This window comes from Indicator indicator, chromosome 22 (genome assembly GCF_027791375.1).
Source record: "Indicator indicator isolate 239-I01 chromosome 22, UM_Iind_1.1, whole genome shotgun sequence".
Classification (NCBI taxonomy): Eukaryota; Metazoa; Chordata; class Aves; order Piciformes; family Indicatoridae; genus Indicator; species Indicator indicator.
In genome coordinates, this window is record NC_072031.1 from 9,764,690 (window position 1) to 9,787,023 (window position 22,334).

Genomic DNA, 22,334 nt, shown 5'->3' on the forward strand with positions numbered 1-22,334 from the left:
CACCCTCCATTATTTTAAGAGTGTGAGGTCATCCACAGAGAAGAGAGAACAGAATTGAGTTTCCATATGAGCTGTTTGTTAACCAAACTGATGATTCCTTTTGTCTCCTCTAGAGCAAGCATCAGTAGGGATCCCTTTTATGACATGCTGGCAACAAGGAAACGAAGGATTGCAAATAAGAAATAGAACCTGATCAGCAACTTGCATACCTGCATCAACCTATAAATGAGCATGGAGTTGAGTGATAATGTAAAAATTGGACAAACTGAATGAAGACAATAACTGTAAAAGTTTTTTTTTAGATAGATATATATATATATAGATATATATATATATACACACACACACTTTGATTAAAAAACTGGGCAAGACCTTTCAGGGTAAGTAGGTATTGGCATATAATTTGAAGCATCAAATCCCAGAGGTGATTCTATTGGAACTTAATTACACTGAAAACATGGAAGCCTTGTTTTTACTTACATTAGTTACAACTCCAGTTTACTTGGGTTGGGAGGGAAGGAATTTGAGGCCAATAGTAAAATGCCCTATACCTGTTATTTGAGTGCATTTATCCTAAAAGGAGGAGTGATTATTAAACCTTCATCTCTCACTGAAATGCAGCACCAGAAGTGGAGCACAGTGTGATCTAGCACTTAACTTTTCTGTAAAAAGAAAAGCCACCATCTCAATGTCAGCTTTCAAGTCTTGTGTGTTTCACAGTACACAAACAGCTGAGTGCAGCTTTTAGTTCGGATTTGTTCCCCTACCTTTATGGAAATAGCCTTTATTCTTCTTCAGAAAAGCAACTCAGTTGTAGCAGACTGGAACCTGCATACTTAACTAGTAGTGCCAAAGAGTTTGGTTGGTAAGTGTTGAAATGTATTTGCAGGTGCCACCAGCAAAGATTTGAGTCTGTGACATGACACTCTTAAGTACAGATGTGGTTTGATGTTTGCCAGTAAGCTAAAACTCATTGCTGCCTACTCATACTCTCAGAATAAGCAGTAAGACTGAATGAATGGTTTAATCTGCTTTTTTATATAGTAACATCTTTCTTAAGTTTCAGATATGTTGTAGTTTAATTAACACTAAGTTACTAATAAAGGATTAAGAAGATGGGGCTTGCATGAGTTTAGGCTTTGCATGTGAAAACACCCCTAAATATTTACAGATGCATTTGATCTTTCTAGGGGTAAAAAAATCCAGCAAGGTGGAATCTTTCTGTAAGATGCAGCCCTAGATAATTAAGCAAGCAGGGTTTGTTGTTTTGCTTAGTAACAAACTTTGGACATACAGTATTTGTATTCGATATTTTATTGCATTATTCAAAGGCAATTTTTTAGATCTCTGCTTCAGCAGTTACAAGAATGAATAGACATTTTTACTTAAAAGCTCAGATCTTGCACACCAGTTACTTAGTGCAACTAAACTCACCCACAAGAACATGTCTCTTTGGTTTGGGTTTTTTGTAATTCATGGGAGGTCTTTCTGAGGTCTTTTGCAACAAGCAAACTGTTATTGCAGATTTTTCTGACAAGGCTTTTCTATTCGTAATGCAGAGACCATTCTTAAGGTAAAGCCCCTCATTCCACAATGGGGACAAGAAGTGGTTTGTCTGGACCCTGCTGCTTCTGTTAGTACTCATTTTTTTCCACAAACTTGTTGAATCTGAGCTGTGCTGACTGTGCTGGTGAAGACCCAATTGGAGACCCAATATTTTGTCTAAGCAGTTTTGCTTGCTGGAGTTACAGAAGCATCTCTGCAAGTGTGCTGCACTGGCAAAACTAGAAACTTCAGTGAGTTGATCTGTTTCAAATCTCCTTGTAACTGTAAGGGAGAGTCTGTTTCATTGTTGCTGTCTTGCTCACTTGCCTTGTTTTGCATGGAGTGTCAGCCTGCTGATGTTTTGATTTATTGCATGTTTGCAAAAAAGGATGAGAGGAAGAGAAAAGAAGGAAAGTTTTTTACACCTTAGATTTTCACCAGAGTGCATTAAAGTGTAGTCTGCTTAGATGAACGTTCAACTCAAAGTACTTTCAAGGGAGTAAAACTCAACCAAAGGAAGTAGAATCCTTGAATAAGTATCAGTGTGGGAACTTAATGGAACACATTTAAACTCTTTATAGAAACAGATTAAATTGTATGTCCTATGTTGGCAAAGCAGCAGGATTACAAAGCTGCTAACATCACTTGCTTTGAGGCTTCTGTTCCACAACTTTAAGTGTTGTTTTCAAATGTTGCCTACATCAGGTTTAGCTTTGGACGAGCTGTAATGCAAATAGCACTAAGCCAGAACCAGTGGTACTAAAGAGAGTAAAGGGGAAGAGCAGCAAATCAAATGTCTGGAGAAATGTGAGATTACTGAAGCATTAATAAGCCATAAAGCACTTTTGTATCAAATGTTCTGAAAGATCACCTTCAAGGAAATCTATTTATTTAACCAGGTGAGGCTGTCAGCCTATAAGCATGAAGGAAATGCCTTGAGAGTTCATTTGCTGTATTTAGTTTGAAGTTCTTGTATCCAGCAGGAGTAACTAGAGTAACATGTAACTAAGGATATGATACCAGGAAATATATTATTTCTTAGCATTAAAATGCAACATCTTAAAACAGCTCTTTGTGGTGCTCAATCTATTTAATTTACCAAAGCTAATGGAATAGCATTCTTCTGTGTGATAATAATTGGTTTCAGACATGCTTTGTTAACAGTATTAGCAGGGAGTGAAACCGGCCCAAAATTTCCACTGGCCATGAGGCCAGTAAAACACAGTGGCTTGTGAAAATTTTGGCCAGATCAGGTACTATCCATGAGGGTGAAAAAAAAATCTCTCAGCCTTTCCCTTTTTTATTGGACTTTGAGTCCTGGGGCAGCTACTAAGACCAGCTGCTCAGTGGCCTAAAGCGGTGTCTGTTAAGGTTTGGCCATGCTGAGGAAAAGTCCTATGGGGACAACAGGCTTTTCCCTTCCTGTTGCACTGAAACTCGCTCAGTTCTTTGTCCTTTACAACTGCAGGGGCCAGCAGGAGCTGCTGCTGCTGCCATGCACATGGCTTCACTCAGCATCTAAATCATTTGGTCCCCAACAGCAGCCCATGTTACCAGTGCCAGCTGGGCAGAGAACTGCACGTAAAGCTTAAGCTCAGCTGGACTGACTTAAATTTTACAATATTCTAATGAAATAAGCTCTGAATCACTTAACGTTTTGAACCGTTTAAAACTGGTACAAACCTGAACCTTTGTAAACTGAGCAGCATTTATAGTGCTTCATATATAAAAACAATGCATATTTTTAAGATTTATTACATATCTATGTAGATATGCTTGCTGGAAAAGCTGGGTCTGTTGTAGCCACCTGCTACAAAGTAAGACTTGTGGCTGACCAGTTTCATTTCTCTATTTTCTTGGAAAATGTTTCTAGTTAGAGTTTAAATATAAAATGTAAATACTGTACAGCTCTGTATTGATAGAAGTATTCCCTGATGTACACAAGTGATTTGCATGACAAATACTCTGTATCAATCATTGTTAAAAATGTGATGTTTTGTGTAAATCCACTGCAATATTAATGTTTTCATTTACTGTTAAGACCTGTTGCTTAAATTTGGAGATTTTTTTTTTCCAAAAATAAAGTGTGAAACTATACCACTGTACAGCTCCTCGGTTACCAAGAACTCCACAGGGGTGGGGTGGTTTGGATGCCTACCACAGCCACTCTATCACTCCCCTTCTTAGATGGACAGAGAAGAGGGATACTATAACTAAAGGGCTGTGAGTCAAGATAGAAGTGATTTCATGGGATGAAGAGCAAAAGCCAAGGCCATGCTTGGAAGCAAGAGCAAAGAAAGATGTTATTCTCTGCTTCCCATCAAGCAGAGTCCTGGGAAGCAGAGCTCCAATATGCACAGTGGCTGCTCTGGAGGACAGGTGCCATCAATGAACATCCCCACACCACCTTCTTTCACTTCATTTTTATATCTGAGCTGACATCGTATGCCATGGAATATCCCTTTGGTCAGTTTGGGTCAACTGGCCTGGCTATGTCCCCTCCCAAGCTCCTGCCCACCCCTCAGCCTGCTGTTGGCAGGGGGAAAATGTTGGAAAAGCACAGCCTTGGTGCTTGGCTCAGCAGTAGCCAAAACACCAGTGTGGTATGAACACCCAGCTACAGCACTAGAAAGACATTGGCGAGCATTAACTCCAGCTCAGCTCACCCAAATACAGGGGGGCAATTGCTGACTCTTTTGGCTTGTTTTCATTGAGATTATGGTTCAGTTTCACAGCCTGTGTTGCAGCTGCTCTTGTAAGTAAAAGGCCTCTTCTCCCTACCTTGGGCACACTGATTTAAATTACCAGGTTTAAATTTTCAGAGAAAAACCTTCAACTGCAAAATCGATGGTTTCAGCAGATGGGCTTCAATGAGTGCTCTTCCACAAAGAGCTGGTCTCCTTTGAGATCCAACCTAAATTAAGGAAGTAGCTAGTCTGTTCTCTTCCATCAGCCTTAATCAAATGTAAGGGAGATGCAAGGGGTGGGGAAATTGGATCTCTGCTCAAGTGGATTAATTAGACCTCCCCCAGACAGAAATAGCTCATGCTGCTGCCCAGCCTGCTTCTGCATGAGCTGTCCTCCCTCCCTTTAACTGCTTATTAGCTAATTCAGGTACTTGTTGCTTCTGGAGCTCAGCATTGACACTCTTTTTATCCACTTACACCAGAGTTATTTACCAGACAACAGCAAAACCTTGGAGCTGCAGGACAAAAGAGGGAAAAAAAGGCAGATACAGGACAGGTATGTGTTTTCTTTGTCATGTTACTTTATGTAACTTCACATAACTGTTGCCATAGGAACATATGCAGGGTACACTTCTGGTTTGGCTTTATGGTGTTCTCCATGTACCAAAATATTACTTTAAGTTAGTAAAACATCGACCTTGCTCCTTTTTAATTTTTTTTTTCCTTAGTGTCACACACAATTAAAAGCTACTGTTGAGCTTCCAACCTGTTGCCTGGTTTTGGAAGCTTTTAACTTGAAAGGAGAAAGCCTTCTGCATTCTTGTCTAGGCAGGCAGCTGAGTCCCAAGTTACTTCTCTGGGTCACATCGACAGCATCTTCTCACCTACCACTGAAAGGAAGAGCTGCTCCTGGGAGTAACAAACACATGGCAAGCTGTCCATTCACATGACATATTGCATGGTAAAGAACTCAAGTAAAACTCCAGTAAAAATCCATTTTAACTTTGCTGTATTTATATACTATATAAATTGTACATGCTATATATTTACAGTGGGGCAAGTGCTTTTTATCTTTAAAAAAACAAAGATCAAACTTTAGACATCTCTGAACAACACAGCTTGTATAAACCAGACAGATTATTCAGATGAACTGTATTTAATACAGGTTCCCCACTCATCTCCTGATGCAGGACCAGTGAATAATAAGTGCATCACAGTTTGATAGCATTTAATAATAAAAATAAAAATCACAGTATGAATTTGTCTGTAACTAGACACTTTAAAGAGACAAAAACAGACAACTGAGACTTAAGTGACAGTATATTAAGAAAATGTAATAAAAACATATGGAAGAGTATACAAATAGTCTTGAGATACATTCAGAACTGCATATTCCTTGTTTCACAATGCTGAAAATCAGAAGATTTTCTTCAGATCTTGAATACAGCTCAACTGTGAAGAAGTGTCTAGTGTCAGACATCACAGGAAAAAAATAATGAAGCTCTTGCAAAACTCTATAATAGTTATTTGAGAGCCTGTGAAATTTTAAATAAGTCTTTAAATTAAATATACAGACTGTCAGTTGCAATTTCTGTAATTCCTGGTCGCTCTTGCACCAGATGTCTAACTTGGAGTAACATTACATGAATAACATAAAGTCAACCTGAGTCTGTAATTAAGCAGCATTTGAGATGGTCTATTCCAGGGCATTATCTCACATTGGTGAGAGACTGATGTGGTCATTTACAATGTTCAGCAGTTGTAAAAAGTTTCCACCCTTCTGGATTAAAAGTCTATTTTAAAAAAGAAAGTCTTGAGTTCAAAACTTAAAAAAAAGTTCTTTCATGGTAAAATTCTGTACAGAAATGTTAAGCACCACTTATGACTGGATTTTGTATTGATGGTAATTCTTTTGATAATAAATGTTAAGTTTTGATGGTCAGTATTGGTCAGGTTGGGTTTGATAGTAAAAAGTTGTTGGGTTTGATGGTAAAAAGTAGTTTGAGTTTGATGGTAGGTTTAGCTGGAGTAGTGAAAGCTTCCATCAGTAAGCTCTGCATCTGAAAGATAAAAGGAAGCAAGGTCACTCCCTGTCCTGACAATTCAACATAAAGCTGTGTCTCAGTGGTTTGATTTCTGCAAGAGAAGTCACAGAATCACGGAACTGTCAAGGTTGGAATGGCCCTCAAGGATCATCTAGTTCCAACCCCCCTGCCATAAGCAGGGACACCTTCCACTAGATCAGGTTGCCCAGAGCCACATCCAGCCTGGCCTTAAACACTTCCAGGGATGGGGCTTCTACCGCCTCCTTGGGCAACCTGTTCCAGTGTCTCACCATCCTTATGGTGAAGAACTTCTTCCTAATGTGTAATCCAAATCTACCCTCCTCTAGCTTGGATCCATTCCCCCTAATCCTATCACTTTCTGACACCCTAAAAAGTCCCTCCCCAGCTTGCTTGTAGGCCCCCTTTAAGATACTGGAAGACCACAATAAGGTCTCCTTGGAGCCTTCTCCAAACTGAACACCCCAACTCTCTCAGCCTGTCCTCACAGGAGAGGTGCTCCAGCCCTCTGATCATCCTTGTGGCCCTTCTGTGGACACGTTCCAGCAAGTCCATGTCTTGTAATGGAGGCTCCATAACTGGACACAGTGCTCTGGGTTGGTCTCTCCAGAGCAGAGGAGGAGAATCCCCTCTCTCAACCTACTGGCTACAATTCTCTTGATGCAGCCCAGGATACAGTTGGTTTTCTGGGCTGCAAGTGTACACTGGTGACTCATGTTGAGCTGCTCATCCACCCATTGTATGTATCAGTGAACATCTCTTTGAACTAGAGGCCGACAGTCTCCATGCCCCCGCCTCGTGTCATGAGATACAAGCCACTTCCTTTCCAGCCGGGTTTTGGGCTGCTGTAGGGAAACGCGAGTTCGCCATCCGCTGGCCAGAGAATTCACTACAGCCCAGATGCGTTTGCTTCTCTTTTGTGCCTGATTATCAGTTGGAACAGAGACGCCTCTAGTGCAAGAATAACTATTTTGACATCAGTATCACTTAAATTTGATTTTTTTTTTTTTTTACAACAGTAGTATTTGAAAGACCTTCTTAAATTTTCCTGGTTGAAAGGATGAATATAATTTTCAATTGTACAAGAAGAATGTGTGAACAATCAGCTTTCCCTCCGTACTTTTGTTTTCAGATTAAAACTTTTGGTTGCCTTTGCCCAGGAAGACAGTCCTTGTTTTTCCACATGTGCTCTTCCTCTTTGCCTTAAGCAAAGAAATAGCTGAACACAGTCCTTTATTTAAATCACTGACTCTGGCAGTCTTTTTTAGGAAGATGGTCTTTCATTACAGTATTACCAGCCTGGAAGTCTTGTGTCATCTCTTTCATCTTGACTACTGAACCCCCTGTCCACTTGATAGATTCTCTTCCAACACAGCTGCCCAAGGCTGCTGGGTTTTCTAGTTGGTTAAACTCTATTTAATGAGGCATCTTGCACCTCTCCCCCTTGTTTGCCGCTTATAGAATCATATCAGGGTGAAAGGGACCTCAGAGATGATCTACTCCAACCTTCCCACCATGGGCAGGGACGTTTCTCAACTAGACTCAGCTTAACCATCAGATCAAATTAAGATTACTTGCCTTTCAACCCCTTTTGCACTTTTAGTTCAGACTTCCTTTCCTAGAATGCATTTAGAAATGGAGAAGGGGGGTGTGGGGAAAAGCCTACCAACTCTTTCTGGTATGAATGCAGGCAGTTCAGAAGCCATGGGATAGAGCTTTGGATATCACCACACATTTAAATATTGTTTGAAATAACAGTGTCAGTTTGAATGAAAAGGAGCCCTGCAAACCTCCTGTGGCCCCTGCTTACCTTTACCATACTCATTGGATGGGATGAAGCTGTGTTTCTTGCTTTCACCTGCAGCAGAAGACTTCCCTTCCTTGGAGGGCTGGTTACTGCCCTGGTTTCTGTATTGCTCACAAAAATAGCCTCCTGGAGGACAGGATTCTTCCCTCTCCCACCTTTTCTTCTGAAAATGAGGATCTAAGTGTTCCAAGAAGTCTTTTGGTTTCCTGATGTGTTTCTTCTTTTTCTTCTTTTTCTTATGTTTGCGACTGTCATTGTCAAAGCGGAGCACAGAGTCATCCAAATCATAATGTCTGAAGGAAACAGGCAAGTTAAAAATAGAAAAACAGATGTGGCACTTGATGCATACATGAAAGGTTATTTCTTTCACCCCAGCCGATGACTTGCAGCGTGTCAGCTCTTTGGTGGTAACTGCTGCAGGTCTAAGTTACCTTAGATGCAGCAAACTTAAGCCCTCAGAGTGAAGGACAGTAGGTCCCGGTTTGTACACAAATCATTCACAGGGGCTACTTGTGGAATAGGTGGAATTAAGAATAATAAAATTGTCACAACCGAATCAAGAAGGCAGAGGTGACTCTAACTATGTGGTCAGATCTAGTGTTCCACCACCATTCAGCAATAGCTTTCCCGTCTTCCCTTGACCGGCCTAACGCCATGAGCCCCAGCCAGCTGATGCTACACAAATAACTTAGGAACAATGGAAGAAAGGCAGACATGAGAAACACCTGGAACAGAATTAGGAAAAAACTGCTTATCATGCCAGAATCCTTGCTTACTTGTAATCCTTCTCTCGATGTTTATCTTTGGACTTCTTTTTCTTCTTCTTATATTTTTTCATTCTTTGGTCATCTATTTTCCGGCATTTCCTTTCTATTTCGCTTCCACTGCTTTCTGAGGGGCTGGATTTTCTTTTGCCGTTTCTTAGTTTTTCATTTTCCCAGGAAGAGTCCTCAAAATTGGAATGAGCTGACAGAGGTGGAAGTGCATGCCTTTCACGAGAGTATTTTTCAGATTGCTGCTGAGGTACTGAACAATGATAGAAGTTTGCTCTGTGGCTGCTAAAGTGATATCCATCAGAGAAGGTGGTGTGAGGCCACTTGCTTCTGCAATGATAATCCTTGTGTGACCTGTTGTAAGCTTGACTCAGTTTGTCAAAGTCTTTATCGCAGTAAGAAGACTTTCTCTCTCTACCATCTCTTGCTCCGTAAGAGGAATAATAATCATTGTAGTACCTGCATTTATCCCATCTCCGTGGCTCATCTTGATAGTATCTTTCTCTGCTCCAAGTTCTCTCTCCTTTGGAATGATAATACCTATTCCTATCTTGTTCTGTTCGTTCTCTGCTTCGGGATCTATACCGAGAATATTTTCCTGAGCTTTTGCCCTTGCTTGGGCTCTTTCTGTCACCATGGGAAGCTCTGTACTTGCTTTCACTGCAATACTCCTGCTTAGGACGATTTTGCTTATTTGTTTCCACGCTGCGAGAGCACCTCCTCTTGTGGGAATGGTCATCTGCTTTGCTTCTGGTTTGCTTCTCCTTCTCTTCAGTGTCCGAGCTGTCTCTCTTCTTTCGGTAGTGCTCTTTGTCAGTTCTTTTAGAGTCATACAGAGTTTTCTTGTATTTTTTCCTATGTTTGTCCTCTTCACATTTTTTGTTACTCAGTCCCTCATTTTCTCTAGAAAATTGACTCTCCAAAACCTTATCCAGCTTTGTAATGGAAGAGTCATTAACAGGTGGTACCTCTACATAGTTATTAGAGATGTCCTTTGTATCCTGGCATTTGTCTGTAATATCTAGCGATGCAAGATTTTTAGAACTACATTCAATGTCAGACTTTAGAGAGGAAGTTGGTCCTAACTTCTCTTCACTCTCAGAAGACCCTTTGATGTACACGGGATTTTCTTTTGAAATGAGTTCTGGTTCTTTAGACCTTCTTGGTTTATCTTTGTCTCTGCCATCTTCAGACTCACCCTGCCCTAGGAATTCATTTTCGTCATCCAATGATTTTTTCCGGACCTTGTGCTGACTGTTGATATTAGGATGTACGTTATCAGCCTTTTTTATACTTTCAGCTACTTCTTTGGTAGAAATGGTTTCAGAATCTGATTGAGAAAAAAGATTCTCAACCTCACAGCTAAAGTTGGAAGGAACCTTCCTTGATTCCTCATAGGCAAAGAGTGCTTCCATCATTACAGTTTCCATAAGAGCATCATTCTCAGAAGATTTCTGTGGTCCGGGGACACTGCACAAAATGAAAATGTTTTTTACTTGCAAAAGGCCATCTAAAAGATTAATGTTAGGAGTAAAATCCCCTCAAATAAAAAGATTGGTGGCTACTGAAAAACTCTTGAAGACTTTCTCTTTAGAAACCTATTTTTGTACCTCCCTCAGCTCCCAGAAAAACACGTTTTCTTTCTTTTGATTCTGCAAGTACTGCATTAAAAATCCTTTCAACAGATCTGTCTCCATCCACTTGCTGCTCTGAATCCCAGCAATAGCCAAAACCACTATACTTGCTCTCCCTCCAACCAGAAAAAAAAAAATGGATGGACTTTCCTCTCCACAAATGGGAGACCAGATGGCAGGAATTTACGTTCACACATTTGAGGATGAAAAAAAGGGAAAGAGGAATAGAAAAAGTACTCCAGAAAATGGGGAAAAAAAACAACCAACCAACCAAAAAAAAACCTAAAACCAAACCAAACCAAATAAGCCCCAACATTCTAACAAAAATCAAAAATTTTCCAAAAGGTATCTAACTGTATTTAATATGGAATAACATATGCTCAGTGCTGACGTTTGCAGCACTAGTCGGTGTGGAATTCTCTGTACTAATTTAAAGCTTTTTATTAGCCAGAACTAGTAGGTAAAACAATGATAAACTTGTATGAAATCTTGTTTTAATGACAGGGGACTCATTTTACCTTATTTCCTCTGACAAGCTGTTCAACTGGCTGTATGTGAGAGACTCTAAGAGGATTTCTTGAGGAACCGGTGACAAAGTTATAGGCATCTGCAATTAAAATGTAGACATTAACAGACAGAAATATATCAGATGTTAAACCAGATCACTTGGATTTATGTTCACTATCACCCCACTCCCCTCTCCCCCCTTCATAAGTTATGAAACTTACGAGGTACTATCTCAGCTGAGTTTATCTTAAGTTTATATGAGCTCAGCTCTGCAAATTCAAATGGGATAAGAGCACAAAGAGTTATGATGAAATTTGCACTCTCTATTTTCTTGGTATATCAAATGAATTAGGAACATTAGAATGCTCCCAAATATATCCCAGGTGAGAAATTATAGAGGGAACAATCAAAACTCACTGTTTCAAGCAATCCATTTGTTTTAGAAAAGAAAATCTCAGGTTTAACAGGTTGGACTTGGCAAGTGGAATCATCAAGTTTCAGTCCATTTTCTTTAGAATCATTATCTAAACTAATAGCACCATTTAGTGACTCATTTTTTGGCAGCTCATGCTGGGATCTCTCCTCTTCAGCATTCTGACAGGAAGAATGGGAATTCTGCAATGTACGGACCACCTTTCCAATCAAAATTCCATTAGAAGATACTATGTTGCAATTCCTTTTAAACAAGCCCTTCGACTCCTCAGACTTCCCTGAAGATTCTGCACTGTAAGGGACTGCATTATCAGAGCTGAGTTTAGGGTTTCCATTTCCATTCACTGCTGGCTCAACAAAAATCTCATCAGGAACTTCCTGTTTGGAAATGTTAGTAGCAACTGACATTGTAGATGCATTTGAGGTAGACTCTGCTGCAGAAGAATTTGTAATGGTAGATGAAGCAACAGGCTTGCTTAGGTCCTCATCCTCTGCAGCACCACTAAGACAGTCAGGTTGTGACACAGTCTGACGTGCAGGCAATTTGTTATGAATACTGATAGTGATCTTCTGGGGTTTTGATGGATCTGGAATTGAAGGCCTGGCAATTGCCCAGTTTTGAACACAAGCTGTTGGTGGAGCTGAAGATGGCCGTTTTAGGGTAACACCAATGGTATTTGGATCCTCTTTTAGGGGTCCGTTTCCATTTAAACGACTTGAATTCTGTATTTAAGAAGAAGAGATTGCAAGATGGATATGTGGAAACACACAGTATTTAAACTTTTAAAATATGAATTCTTCTACTAATTATTTCTACAAATTGTCTCAACACCTAGGACAACAAAACACCACCCTTCAAATATAAATACAAGTCCAACAATTGTGTTTAATTCCTGCCTGTGGTTTGCTACATAATGGTATCAAGTGCACATTACTTTTGAAACACACCCAAGCAACTGAAACCTGACTAAAGCCCTTCCTAAATATATTTATTTTCCCCTTTAAACATTCCCTGAAAACACAAGAATAATCATTCTGGTACTTGGAAACAATACACTATGTTTTCAGTGTATCAACTAAAGTGACACTGATAGGTGGGGAAAAAAAAACACCTTTACTTTTAACTATGTAAGCATTAATAGATGACTTAAATTGTCTCAAGAGCGTAGGTCTCAGTGCTTTAGAAAGCAGAGTTGGAAATATAAAGCAGGGAAGTAACACGGCTGCACAATTTAGGATTACCTGCAGTTTGAATAATTCTGGCTGTAGCACGAGAGATGTGAAGAAAAATACAGAGATGGAAAATAAAACTCAGATGCTAAAAAAAACAGTAACAAAACCCAGACACACACCAGAACAAAACTGAATTTAGTGCCATTATCTACACCCCCCCCCCCCCAAATTACCTTAATCATGTGAGGAGGAAGTCGTGGTCCCATAAACCCAGCCTGCTTACTGTTGGCTCCCCGCTGACCGAGGAAGGAGCGGGGATAAGACGGTGCCGGCAGGTAGAAAGCACGTTCTCCAAGCGTCAAATCATAGCGCCTTGGGAAAAGAGCAGAGAGCTTAGCTTAGAGTTTTTCTTTCAGCCTCTTCCTGGGTTAAATCCCATCCTGTAATTTCGTAGGAACAGTTTCTATGACACAGAACGTGTACACAGAAGATTTAACCAAGACAACAAACTGACAATTAGATAATGGTCTTCCTGCAGGGACTGTCCTTTTCAGAGCAAGAACTCATTCTCACACCATCCATTGCCTTAATTTCTTCCCTTTTCTACAGAGAGCAGAGCTGGAGCAATGTACACCACGCAGTCGTGTAAGGCCAGGAAATGAAAGGTAATAAATGACACAGGGAATTTCAGGTATGACAGAATTGAATTAGACAAAGAGTAATCTTTTCATAAGACAGGAAGTAAAACACCTGAAAGTCAGAAAAATACCAGCAACAGGAAAAGAAATCAATTCTGAAGATAGTCAATGTTTGTTATTACCTGATATAAAAAAGTACATAAGCTTGCTGGTTGAGCACTGTCTTGATATCAGAGAGCTCTACTGAAGCATCATTCATTCGATACCAGAGTCCATTCCCAGCCTGCAAAGAAAGATCTGTGGATGAATCGCAAGTTTTCCAAATGACACCACAGACAGAACACCACGGAACAAAACATACCAAAACAAGTCAAATACAGAAAATGTAACCTTTTCCCCTATAAACAGGGGTTACCAGGGAACTGTTTTATTTCTTTGTCAGCACAGATTTACCCTGTTGAAAATCAAGCTGGTACCTACCTTGATGAAGCAGAGATAGTGTCCTGCATTACAGTTGAAACCACTATGTACAAGAACTGCATATAAAGCGTAGATGAGAGGTTCTCCTATTGATTGGGACATATATGCTCGGAGATCCAAATATTCAGGGTATTTTACATCCTAAACACAGAAGAAGATTCAAAAGTTATCCTGAAATACTTCCTGCAATAGCCCAACAAAAACTTCTAAAAACACAGACAAGGATTGCACCAGCAGATTTTTGATTCCTTTAAAGCCATCTATTCTCAGACGCAACATTTCATAACTGAAATTCCACTGGACTGTTGGCTACAGCAGGAGCTCTTGTAGAGTAAGGTATATTCTTAAGGTCATGAAGGAGCTTGATTGCAATAGAAAGAAGCCATAGTTGTTCCATCAACATTTCTTGGGCTATAGCTAGTTACTGCCTGCAGATGGTAACAGCTTCTCTATCAGTATTCAATCTTTGAGAAATCGCTCATTCCAAGAAAATAGTAGTTGCATGACAGCTGCAAATATACCTTGTTGATCTTTCCACCAGTGAAATTTGCAAACCTCTTCAGTGATATTGTGAGAACATTGGAAGCACGGTGTATTGTGTATCTCTTCGAGGCAGGAACCATCTTTTTACACCTTAAAGACAAGCACAGACAAATGATGAGCTGCATATTCTCTTCCTAAAAGCCAGACAAGGTTTCATCTCATGCCAGAAACACAAAAATTGCTCCCTTAGGAACCAATGTGTTGCTTTCCAAGGCTGAAACTATTGCAGTGTATGAGTTCTAGATACAAAAGTAAGTGAAAGAACAACAGAGCTGTGTGTCATTATCTTAAAGTCAAAAGGTAACCTGTGCTTTAAGTCACACCACACATTAAATATGTATTTTGTACTAAGGTGTCATTAGTAAGAAATCTTACTTGCTGCATTTGTAGCTGTTTTCACCATCCAGTTGTTCTGGTTTCACAAATTGTTCTAGAGCCCTGGTGACAGATGTAACTGCCTGGAGAAGTAAGAAAGGAGAGCACTAAGTCACAGAAATTCAAAATTTCTAGCACTTACTAGTAGTTTGAAAAAACCTCTCTAGATCCTGCTTAAGTGACCTACTGTGAACCAGCAAGCACTGTGAGGGAGGAAGCACAGACAGTACACCAAGCATTTACCTTGCTGGGAAAAGATTCTACTTGGAAATAACTAAATACTGTAATGCAGTAACAACAATAGATGTGTATTGAAGCAGAATAATTGCAAAACTTGTTTGTGTTGGTACAATTGCCGTTTTTCCAGATTAAATCCATTGCAAACATGGAGACCATTTCCATGGCTTCCACAGAAGAACAAAGTCTGCTTGACTCCCATCCCCCACCAAGCTCTTTGGGGTTAACAGCATCTGCTTAGAAGTGAAATGACTTGATCCGAGAAAGCTCTACAAGCCTTAGAATCCTGGAATCGTTTTGGTCGGAAAAGACCTTGCAGATTGAGTCCAACCATCATCTAACTGCCAAGTCTGGTCCCTTAGCACCACATCTATTCATCTTTTAAACACCTCCAGGGATGAGGATTCAACCACCTCCCTGGGGAGCCCATTTCAGTACTGAATAACCATTTCATTGAAGAAATTTCTTCCTGCATCTCAACACAGATTCACAAAACAACTTACCTTTATATCCAAAGTAATATCTAGGAATGGCTCATAGGTATCTGAAACCGCTTTGCAGTTTAAGCACTTTACTGGAATCAAAACAAAAATGCTTATCAGTATGAGAAGGAGACAAACTGTGCAAATTTTAATTATGAATACATATTACTAGAGTCAAACTACAAGGCAGACAAAAAGACATAAACCGGATGGAAGGATGATAAGATTCTTAAAACAGTACCTCGAGATCTTAGATAGCCTCCAAATATTTGATAGATAAGGGTGGTAGCTTGGGAAGATCTGTCCAATCTGCAAATAAATGATAATCAGGGCTCAGGAAACTTAAGGCACAGACTTAACTCTAGAAATAGTTTTTTATGAAAACCACAGACAGAGGTTTTAATTTATGCTAGTAAAGAAAGGAGTAAGAGGGAGTTGGGAACATTGCAAAGTTCGTTTCTTTATGCTTACTTGGTGCTTCCATTCAAGCAAGCTTTCTGCAAAGCATCAACGGTGAAGCATAAGAATTCATGTGCATCCTCCTGACTGCCAAAGTGGAAATGTTTTCCTATTCCTAATGAAGAAAAAGGTTATGATGTTTATCTCCTATGAAGCAAAAGAAACCCTGCATTTATAAAATATTTCTTAAAAGTATCAAAATAACTTCTATGCATTTTTCTTTGAAACATTAAAAAAAAAAAATCCCACCCCACCCCCTGAACTGACTTACTTTTAAGGCCATTGATAACAGATGTGGGTTTGATGGCATTATTGGAGCAACACAGGACTTGGTTTATGTGAGTTTCCATAGTGCACATCATACAGAATCCTTCTTCGTGACCTGAAGAGGGAAAGAAAGCAGCACAGTCTAGTCAAATATGCCCTAAAAACCCCTCCAATCTGTACATTCTGGGTACAATGTCCACCTTGCAGGCTATATTTTCTCCTCCTAAAGTGTCCACATCCCAACAGTTTGGTGACATTTTATTTTGGAGGACAGTAAACAATACAAATGTTGATTTAAGTCTGCATTCGAGAAAGAACTACATACTTGTACTACTGTAAATAACCACTGCAATATCACTTCTTTTCTGCAGGCTGACAGGGATGTGAGCTCCCCAGGCTGCAGAACATAGGGAGAAACAATATTGACACCAATGATTCAGCACTAAGAGCCAATGTGTATTATCTTCAGCACACTGCTGTTAGGTGAGCTACATGACAGAGCTAAAACTCCTCTGGGAGAAGTGGAAGAGTCAAGTAATGTACTTATCATTATGTCTGCCCTCCTTTTTTCAACAGGATTCTTAACTGATGGTAGGAAAACACAGCTGCATTTCTAGACTAGAAAGCATGCAGGTGCTTTTGTGAAAATACACATCTATGGATATGAAGAGAGGCTCTCAGGCTTCAAAAAAAAATCAAGTGTGACAATTAAATTCAAAGAATGCAAATCCAAGGATTTAAAAAAATACAAACTTTTATCCAATTGCTATTTTTTTCCTAATTTTTCCTCACTTTTCCATTGGAGTTCACAAGAGACTACCTTATAGTCCTTTCTAGGGTGATTGTCTTTTTTTATTTAAATGGGTCAGCAGTGAACATACTGTTTCTTGCAGGATTAGTGCATGACAGTATCCAGGCAGTAAAGACTGATATTTGACAGCACCAACATCCTCAATTTTACCACTTTTCTACCAGCAGCAAACCCAAATGCCAAATGTTCATCAAATGTCTTACTTTACAACGCATGTCATGACTCACAAGAGGGAAAGAATGACCTTGTTCTGAACTTTCACCATGGTGCATTAAGTGAACAAATGTACTTCATATGCTATTCTGAGCCCCCTGCTAATATAATCATAAAATCATTGAGGTCAGAAAAGACCTCTAAGGTCATGTCTGAAGCCAGGACAACTAAGTTTTCCTAACAGGTTCAATGTTGTTCTCCACCTTCAGAGCTGTCCAACAGATTTATAAGGATGTTGGAAAGTACTCACATGACTGGGTGTGTTCAAGAGAAAGCATGTAATTGGCAAGCGGAGGTGTATAGGTCAAACACTGGAGAGTAGAATTAAGGAAGCAGGTGTTGCCCAGATTTTGCAGTCCAACTCCCACACTTTGTGTTTGCTGCCAGTCCATACAGATTTTCTCAGGTGGAAACAGAATCCTTTGTGGTGGGGCAATTCCATCATTGACAACTGCAAAAAAATAGTATTTTTAAAGAGATGTATTGGTTTTGTTTGAATAGGGATAGTTAAAAACTAGTATGCAGAACCAGCAATGCTCCAAAATGCAAAACCAGATTATGCATAGCTTTAATGCTGCCATTCCACTGGTCAACACAATGTTTTGGACAACAGTTTAAATCACCTGGTCTGCTCTCCTCCTGATGCGAGACAAGCTACCACTCCCACTTTTGCCAAGCTACTTTCCATCTATAGTCTGATCATGAATTAATTTGGTTGGTTGTTTTTTCTCCTTACTGGAACTGACACCACACTTGTAATTAGATGGCAGTAAATATAGGAGCTAGCACAGAAAAATCAGCAAATAACTAGCACAAAAGGTAGCCTTAGAGATATCAGCTCTCTTCCTGAGCACTCTTATCATTCAAAGACTTGTGAATAATGGAAGGCACAAGTAGCACTGGTATAATGTACTTCTTTCTGCGTAACAGAAAAGACCTAGGCAAGTATCTGTAACATAAAAAACCCTCTCCACAACTGCCAGTCAGTAGATAAAAACTAAGTTACGAATACTGTAAATAAGTTCTGCAACACTAGTCCCTTCAACTTCCTTAGGGGAGTCACAAAACAGAAGTGTGCCACCAAAGTCTTTATGTGTTGCAGCCCCGTTTTATAGCAGCACAACAAAGAATAACAACTCGATTTTCTACTTCTGTTTCATTTTGAAGAAAAAATGGAGAGGAGACACTTACCTAGATCTCTTTGGGCAAAAGGCTTAGATTTTTGAGATGACCTACAATAAATATGACCTGCAGGTCCTTTGTCCACTGAGACGTTTGGATCTTCCGCAGGTGGTACCCGTCCCAGATTTGCAGTGCGTGATGTCATTTTCTTTGTACGGGGTTTCTTAGGCTTATCAGACCGCCTCGATGAGGATTTTTTAGAGTTTGAAGATTTTGGCTTGTTAACTATGGTCATTGTTCATATCTGTAAGAGAGGCAAAAGTCCTGGTTGACATAAGAACACCAAGAAACATTCTAGAAAGAAAAGGAGAAATCTTATCACTTGGTCTCAAAGGAATAACTGAAGGAGATAAATAACTGATAAGAATGATTAACAAACAATAAATAAAAATCAACCAAACCAAAACCTAAACACTCAAAGCAGCATTTTCCAGGAAACCTGTATCAATATTGCTTATAACAGCTCTGTGGATGGTGACTGATGGCTTTTGTGGGATTCAAAACACTTTCATGGGATGTTAATCCATTACAGTTATGAAGAGCTTTCTGGGAAGCTGGGAGCAGTGGTGTGTTCAAGTGGTGGCCTGGTGAGATACAGGAGAAGCTCTCTGGCCCATCTTTCTGTTCCTGGGAACCACACACCTCATGAGACAAAGAAGATGGGATACAGCTCTGACAAATCTGTGGAAACCACTAAAACACTTGTCAATTGATGTCTACCTGGCTTTCTTCTGACACCAACCCCCCTCCCCCCCCCCCGAAAGATTCATTTGGAAGCAGTTTTGGCAGAAGTACTTGCGATGTTTTGCACCTATTGCATTTCCAACTCTTACTGACAATCAAAAAGGACCAAAGCATCTTCTGCTTAGGCAAAGCTGTACAACTTTCCCTGGCAAAGCAACAGGGGGATGTAAGGTATAAAAAGGAAGCACAGAAAAGAAAGCAAAACAAGCCCTGCCCTCAAGGGCAAAGGCAATAACTGATATTAAGTCCTCTTAAAAACAATGAGTGGTTTCAAGATGAGACCTCTTTTGAGATGTATAATTGTGTGAGCATAGAAAGCTGCACACAGTCATCAAGTTTTAGATGTTGGTGTTTGCTTCTATGTTGGGGCCTTCATAAGTTTAGGGAAACTAGAAATTTAACTGAGTTTCAAGCATAAGCCACTTTCATTACACTGAAATAAATGAGAGAACAAAGCATGAAGTACTTTCAGATTTACTGCACAACTGGATTGCTATTAATAAGAAAGGCAGATTAAAGAAAACACAGTAAATGAGTACAAAAGACAAATGGTATGCAAAGCCCTTCCTCACATCTCTTCCCCTTTACATTTTCCATTTAAAATCCACTCTCTACACAATTGCCATTTTGGAGTGGAAAATTCCCACTCATTTTACTCAAAGATGAAGAAGTTGGCTCTGAGGAGACCTTATTGTGGCCTTCCAGTATCTTAAGGGGGCCTACAAGAAAGCTGGGGAGGGACTTTTTAGGATGTCAGGTAGTGATAGGACTGGGGGGAATGAAAAAAAAACAGGAATGGGTAGATTCAGATTGGATGTTAGGAAGAAGTTTTTCATCACGAGGGTGGCAAGACACTGGAACAGGTTGCCCAGGGAGGTGGTAGAAACCTCAACCCTGGAGGTTTTTAAGGCCAGGCTGGATGTGGCTCTGGGTAACCTGATCTAGTGGGAGGTGTCCCTGCTTATGGCAGGCGGGTTGGAACTAGATGATCCTTGAGGGCCCTTCCAACCCTAACAATTCTGTGATTCTATAAGTCACCCTTGGTTGTTTTGGAGACTAAGAGGACAATTCTCAGGCTCAGTGTTTGCAGGAGAGATCCAGGCTTGAAGCTGCAGATACCTGGGGCATGTCCTCTTGCCAGTTGAAAGGGGAAGTGTTTCAACAACAGATTTAAACCAGATGTGCAGGACAGAGCTCAGTGAAAGGCAAAAAGAAGACGACTATTGCCAAAAAGCGTGAGTGTTTCATTGAGTAACAAAGGAAACCTTAAGCAATTTTGAAGTTATTTGTGTTGGACAACCTTGCAGCAATAGCTGACCAAATAACAAGCACTGTACCAGAGCAAATGTCAAGACCTGTAGGAATCAATCAGATCCACCACTTAACCAAATTCTTAATTCTTAAGCTGGACATAACACCTCTGTGACAAAGCAGCAGAGAAATCAGAAATGCTGAGAGCCTTCCCTCTCCCGTTATTCACTCCACATACAGATTGAGTTTCTACAGCACTGCTGAATAGACACCTACGATGCCATGTGTGCGTAGTCTTAGTTCCCTAGGGGGAAGTCCTAAAGGATGTTTGGCACATTGTGGGATTATTTTTTCAGCACCCTCCCCTCAATGCTCATCAGTTACAATTTAGATCTAAACCTTTGCATCTGGTCTCCAGCCGCCACACAGTAAATCACAAGTCAGCAAGACTTTGTGCAAGATTCCACTGACAAAGCTGCCTTTCACCAGGGAGCAGAGATTGTAATGAAAAGCGCACTACCACCACTCCCCCAAATACCTGGGTAGCAATGAGGCGCAACAGAATACTACAGCAGAGACGTGAAGAGCAGGCACGTTTAGGTCTAGAAATGACATGCGACACTTCACAGCCCAACGCTACTATAAGCAAAACAAATCCTGGAGATGAAGAAACACTACAAGCAACCCACCACACGCCGACTTCATAAAGAAACCGTCGTTCAGAAAGAGCCCAGCCAGCAAGCCGGGAAACGCGAAACTCCTTCTCACTTCCTCACTCGGAAGCCAGTGAAGTACGTGAAATACAGAGCAGCTTCGGATGCTCCTTGCCCCGATGTGCCAGAGCCAGCAGAGGGTTTCTCGGCGCCGACGTTTCTCGGGGCGGCAGAGAGTACGGAGACCGCGGGTGCCCGAGAGCCGGAGTATCCAGGGCAACCCCAGTGCCCACCTCGGCTTCTTATCCCGGGCCATGGCTTGTTCAGGCGGGCTCGGAAGCACCGCTGCATCGGTGACCGCCATAGAGCTCCGGCTCAAAATCAAACCGTTCTCCTCCGACGCCCGCGCACTGCCCGTACTGAGCCCGAAGTCCCAACTCGCTACCCGCTGCTCTCCCTTTCGGAGGGGCAGTGGCTCCTGGAAGCGCTTGGGCACGACAAGAGCAAAGGCTGCTCCCAGGACCGGGCACAGCCCGCCCGCCCGCGCCATGAACGCCCTCGGGAGCGGCGAGAGCCCCAACACAGCCCAAAGAAAAGCCACCTCGACACGCAGGTGACGGGGACCAGGGAACGGCTCTGAAGGAGCTCCCTTCTCTCTCTCCAGCTCCCCCACCACCCCAAAGGGCCGCGGGCCCCGTGCCCCTCATCCCCGCGGCTCCCCGCCCAGCTGGGGGCAGGCCCAGCGCCCTGCCGCACCGCCTCAGCGCCCGCCCTCTCCGCACCGCCTTCACCTTTCCAGGCCGGAGCCAGCGCCTTTACCGATCGTCCGGAGGCAGGACCGCGGCACAGGCTCGCCCAACGGCGACTCCGTGCCCATGGCAACGCGGCGGGGGGGGCGGGGGCAGCCAGCGCCGAGGCAGGGGGAAGCGGGAAGGGGAGACAAATCGAACCCGGACCCTCCGAACAGTAGGCGGCAGGCCCCGCAGGGTGCCACCGCCTCGCCGCGGGACTCGGGGCAAGGGGATGCCGGCCGCCCTCCCGCCCGCAGCGGGACGCGGGGAAACAGCGCTCAGAGCCCGTTCTGGCCGGAGGAGGAGGAAGAAGAAGAAGGCGGCGGGTGGGCAAGCAAGCAAGCGCTGGCGGGACCCCGGCGCCTAAGGGGGGAATTCGGCGCAGAGCGAAGGCATCGCGCCGAGCACCGCCACCCCACGCCAGGAGGGGGCCGTCCTGCCGGCCCAGGGGGTGGCGGCGGCGGCTGGGCTGGGTCCTTTAGCCGCGTGCTGGGGACGGCGCCCCGCCCCGCCCGGGGGTCCCTCCCCCTCCGGCTGCCCGCCAGCCGGGAGGGCAGCGGCCGAGTGCCCGGCTGGCGCCCCGGCGG

At 42.0% G+C, this 22,334-nt stretch overlaps 2 protein-coding genes across 2 annotated transcripts in view; one reads left to right on the forward strand and one right to left on the reverse strand.

Moving 5' to 3' along the window:
* The window catches only part of CYTH3 (cytohesin 3), a 45,615-nt gene extending 45,321 nt beyond the window's left edge, over window positions 1-294 (forward strand). Inside the window, exon 13 of the mRNA XM_054391323.1 lies at window positions 114-294. Coding sequence (XP_054247298.1) covers window positions 114-186 — 73 coding nt within the window. The 3' untranslated portion in view covers window positions 187-294. The remainder of the gene's footprint in view (window positions 1-113) is intronic.
* On the reverse strand, window positions 215-18,543 carry USP42 (ubiquitin specific peptidase 42). The gene is made up of 16 exons (XM_054391324.1): window positions 18,318-18,543; window positions 17,377-17,577; window positions 16,107-16,217; window positions 15,848-15,950; window positions 15,618-15,685; window positions 15,398-15,468; window positions 14,658-14,740; window positions 14,261-14,372; window positions 13,740-13,880; window positions 13,442-13,542; window positions 12,855-12,993; window positions 11,434-12,171; window positions 11,028-11,116; window positions 8,879-10,345; window positions 8,106-8,395; window positions 215-219 (listed from the first exon to the last, which is right to left on the reverse strand). The coding sequence occupies exons 1-16, from the start codon at window positions 18,541-18,543 to the stop codon at window positions 215-217; spliced, it is 3,945 nt and encodes a 1,314-aa protein (XP_054247299.1).
* Window positions 18,544-22,334: the final 3,791 nt, after the last annotated feature.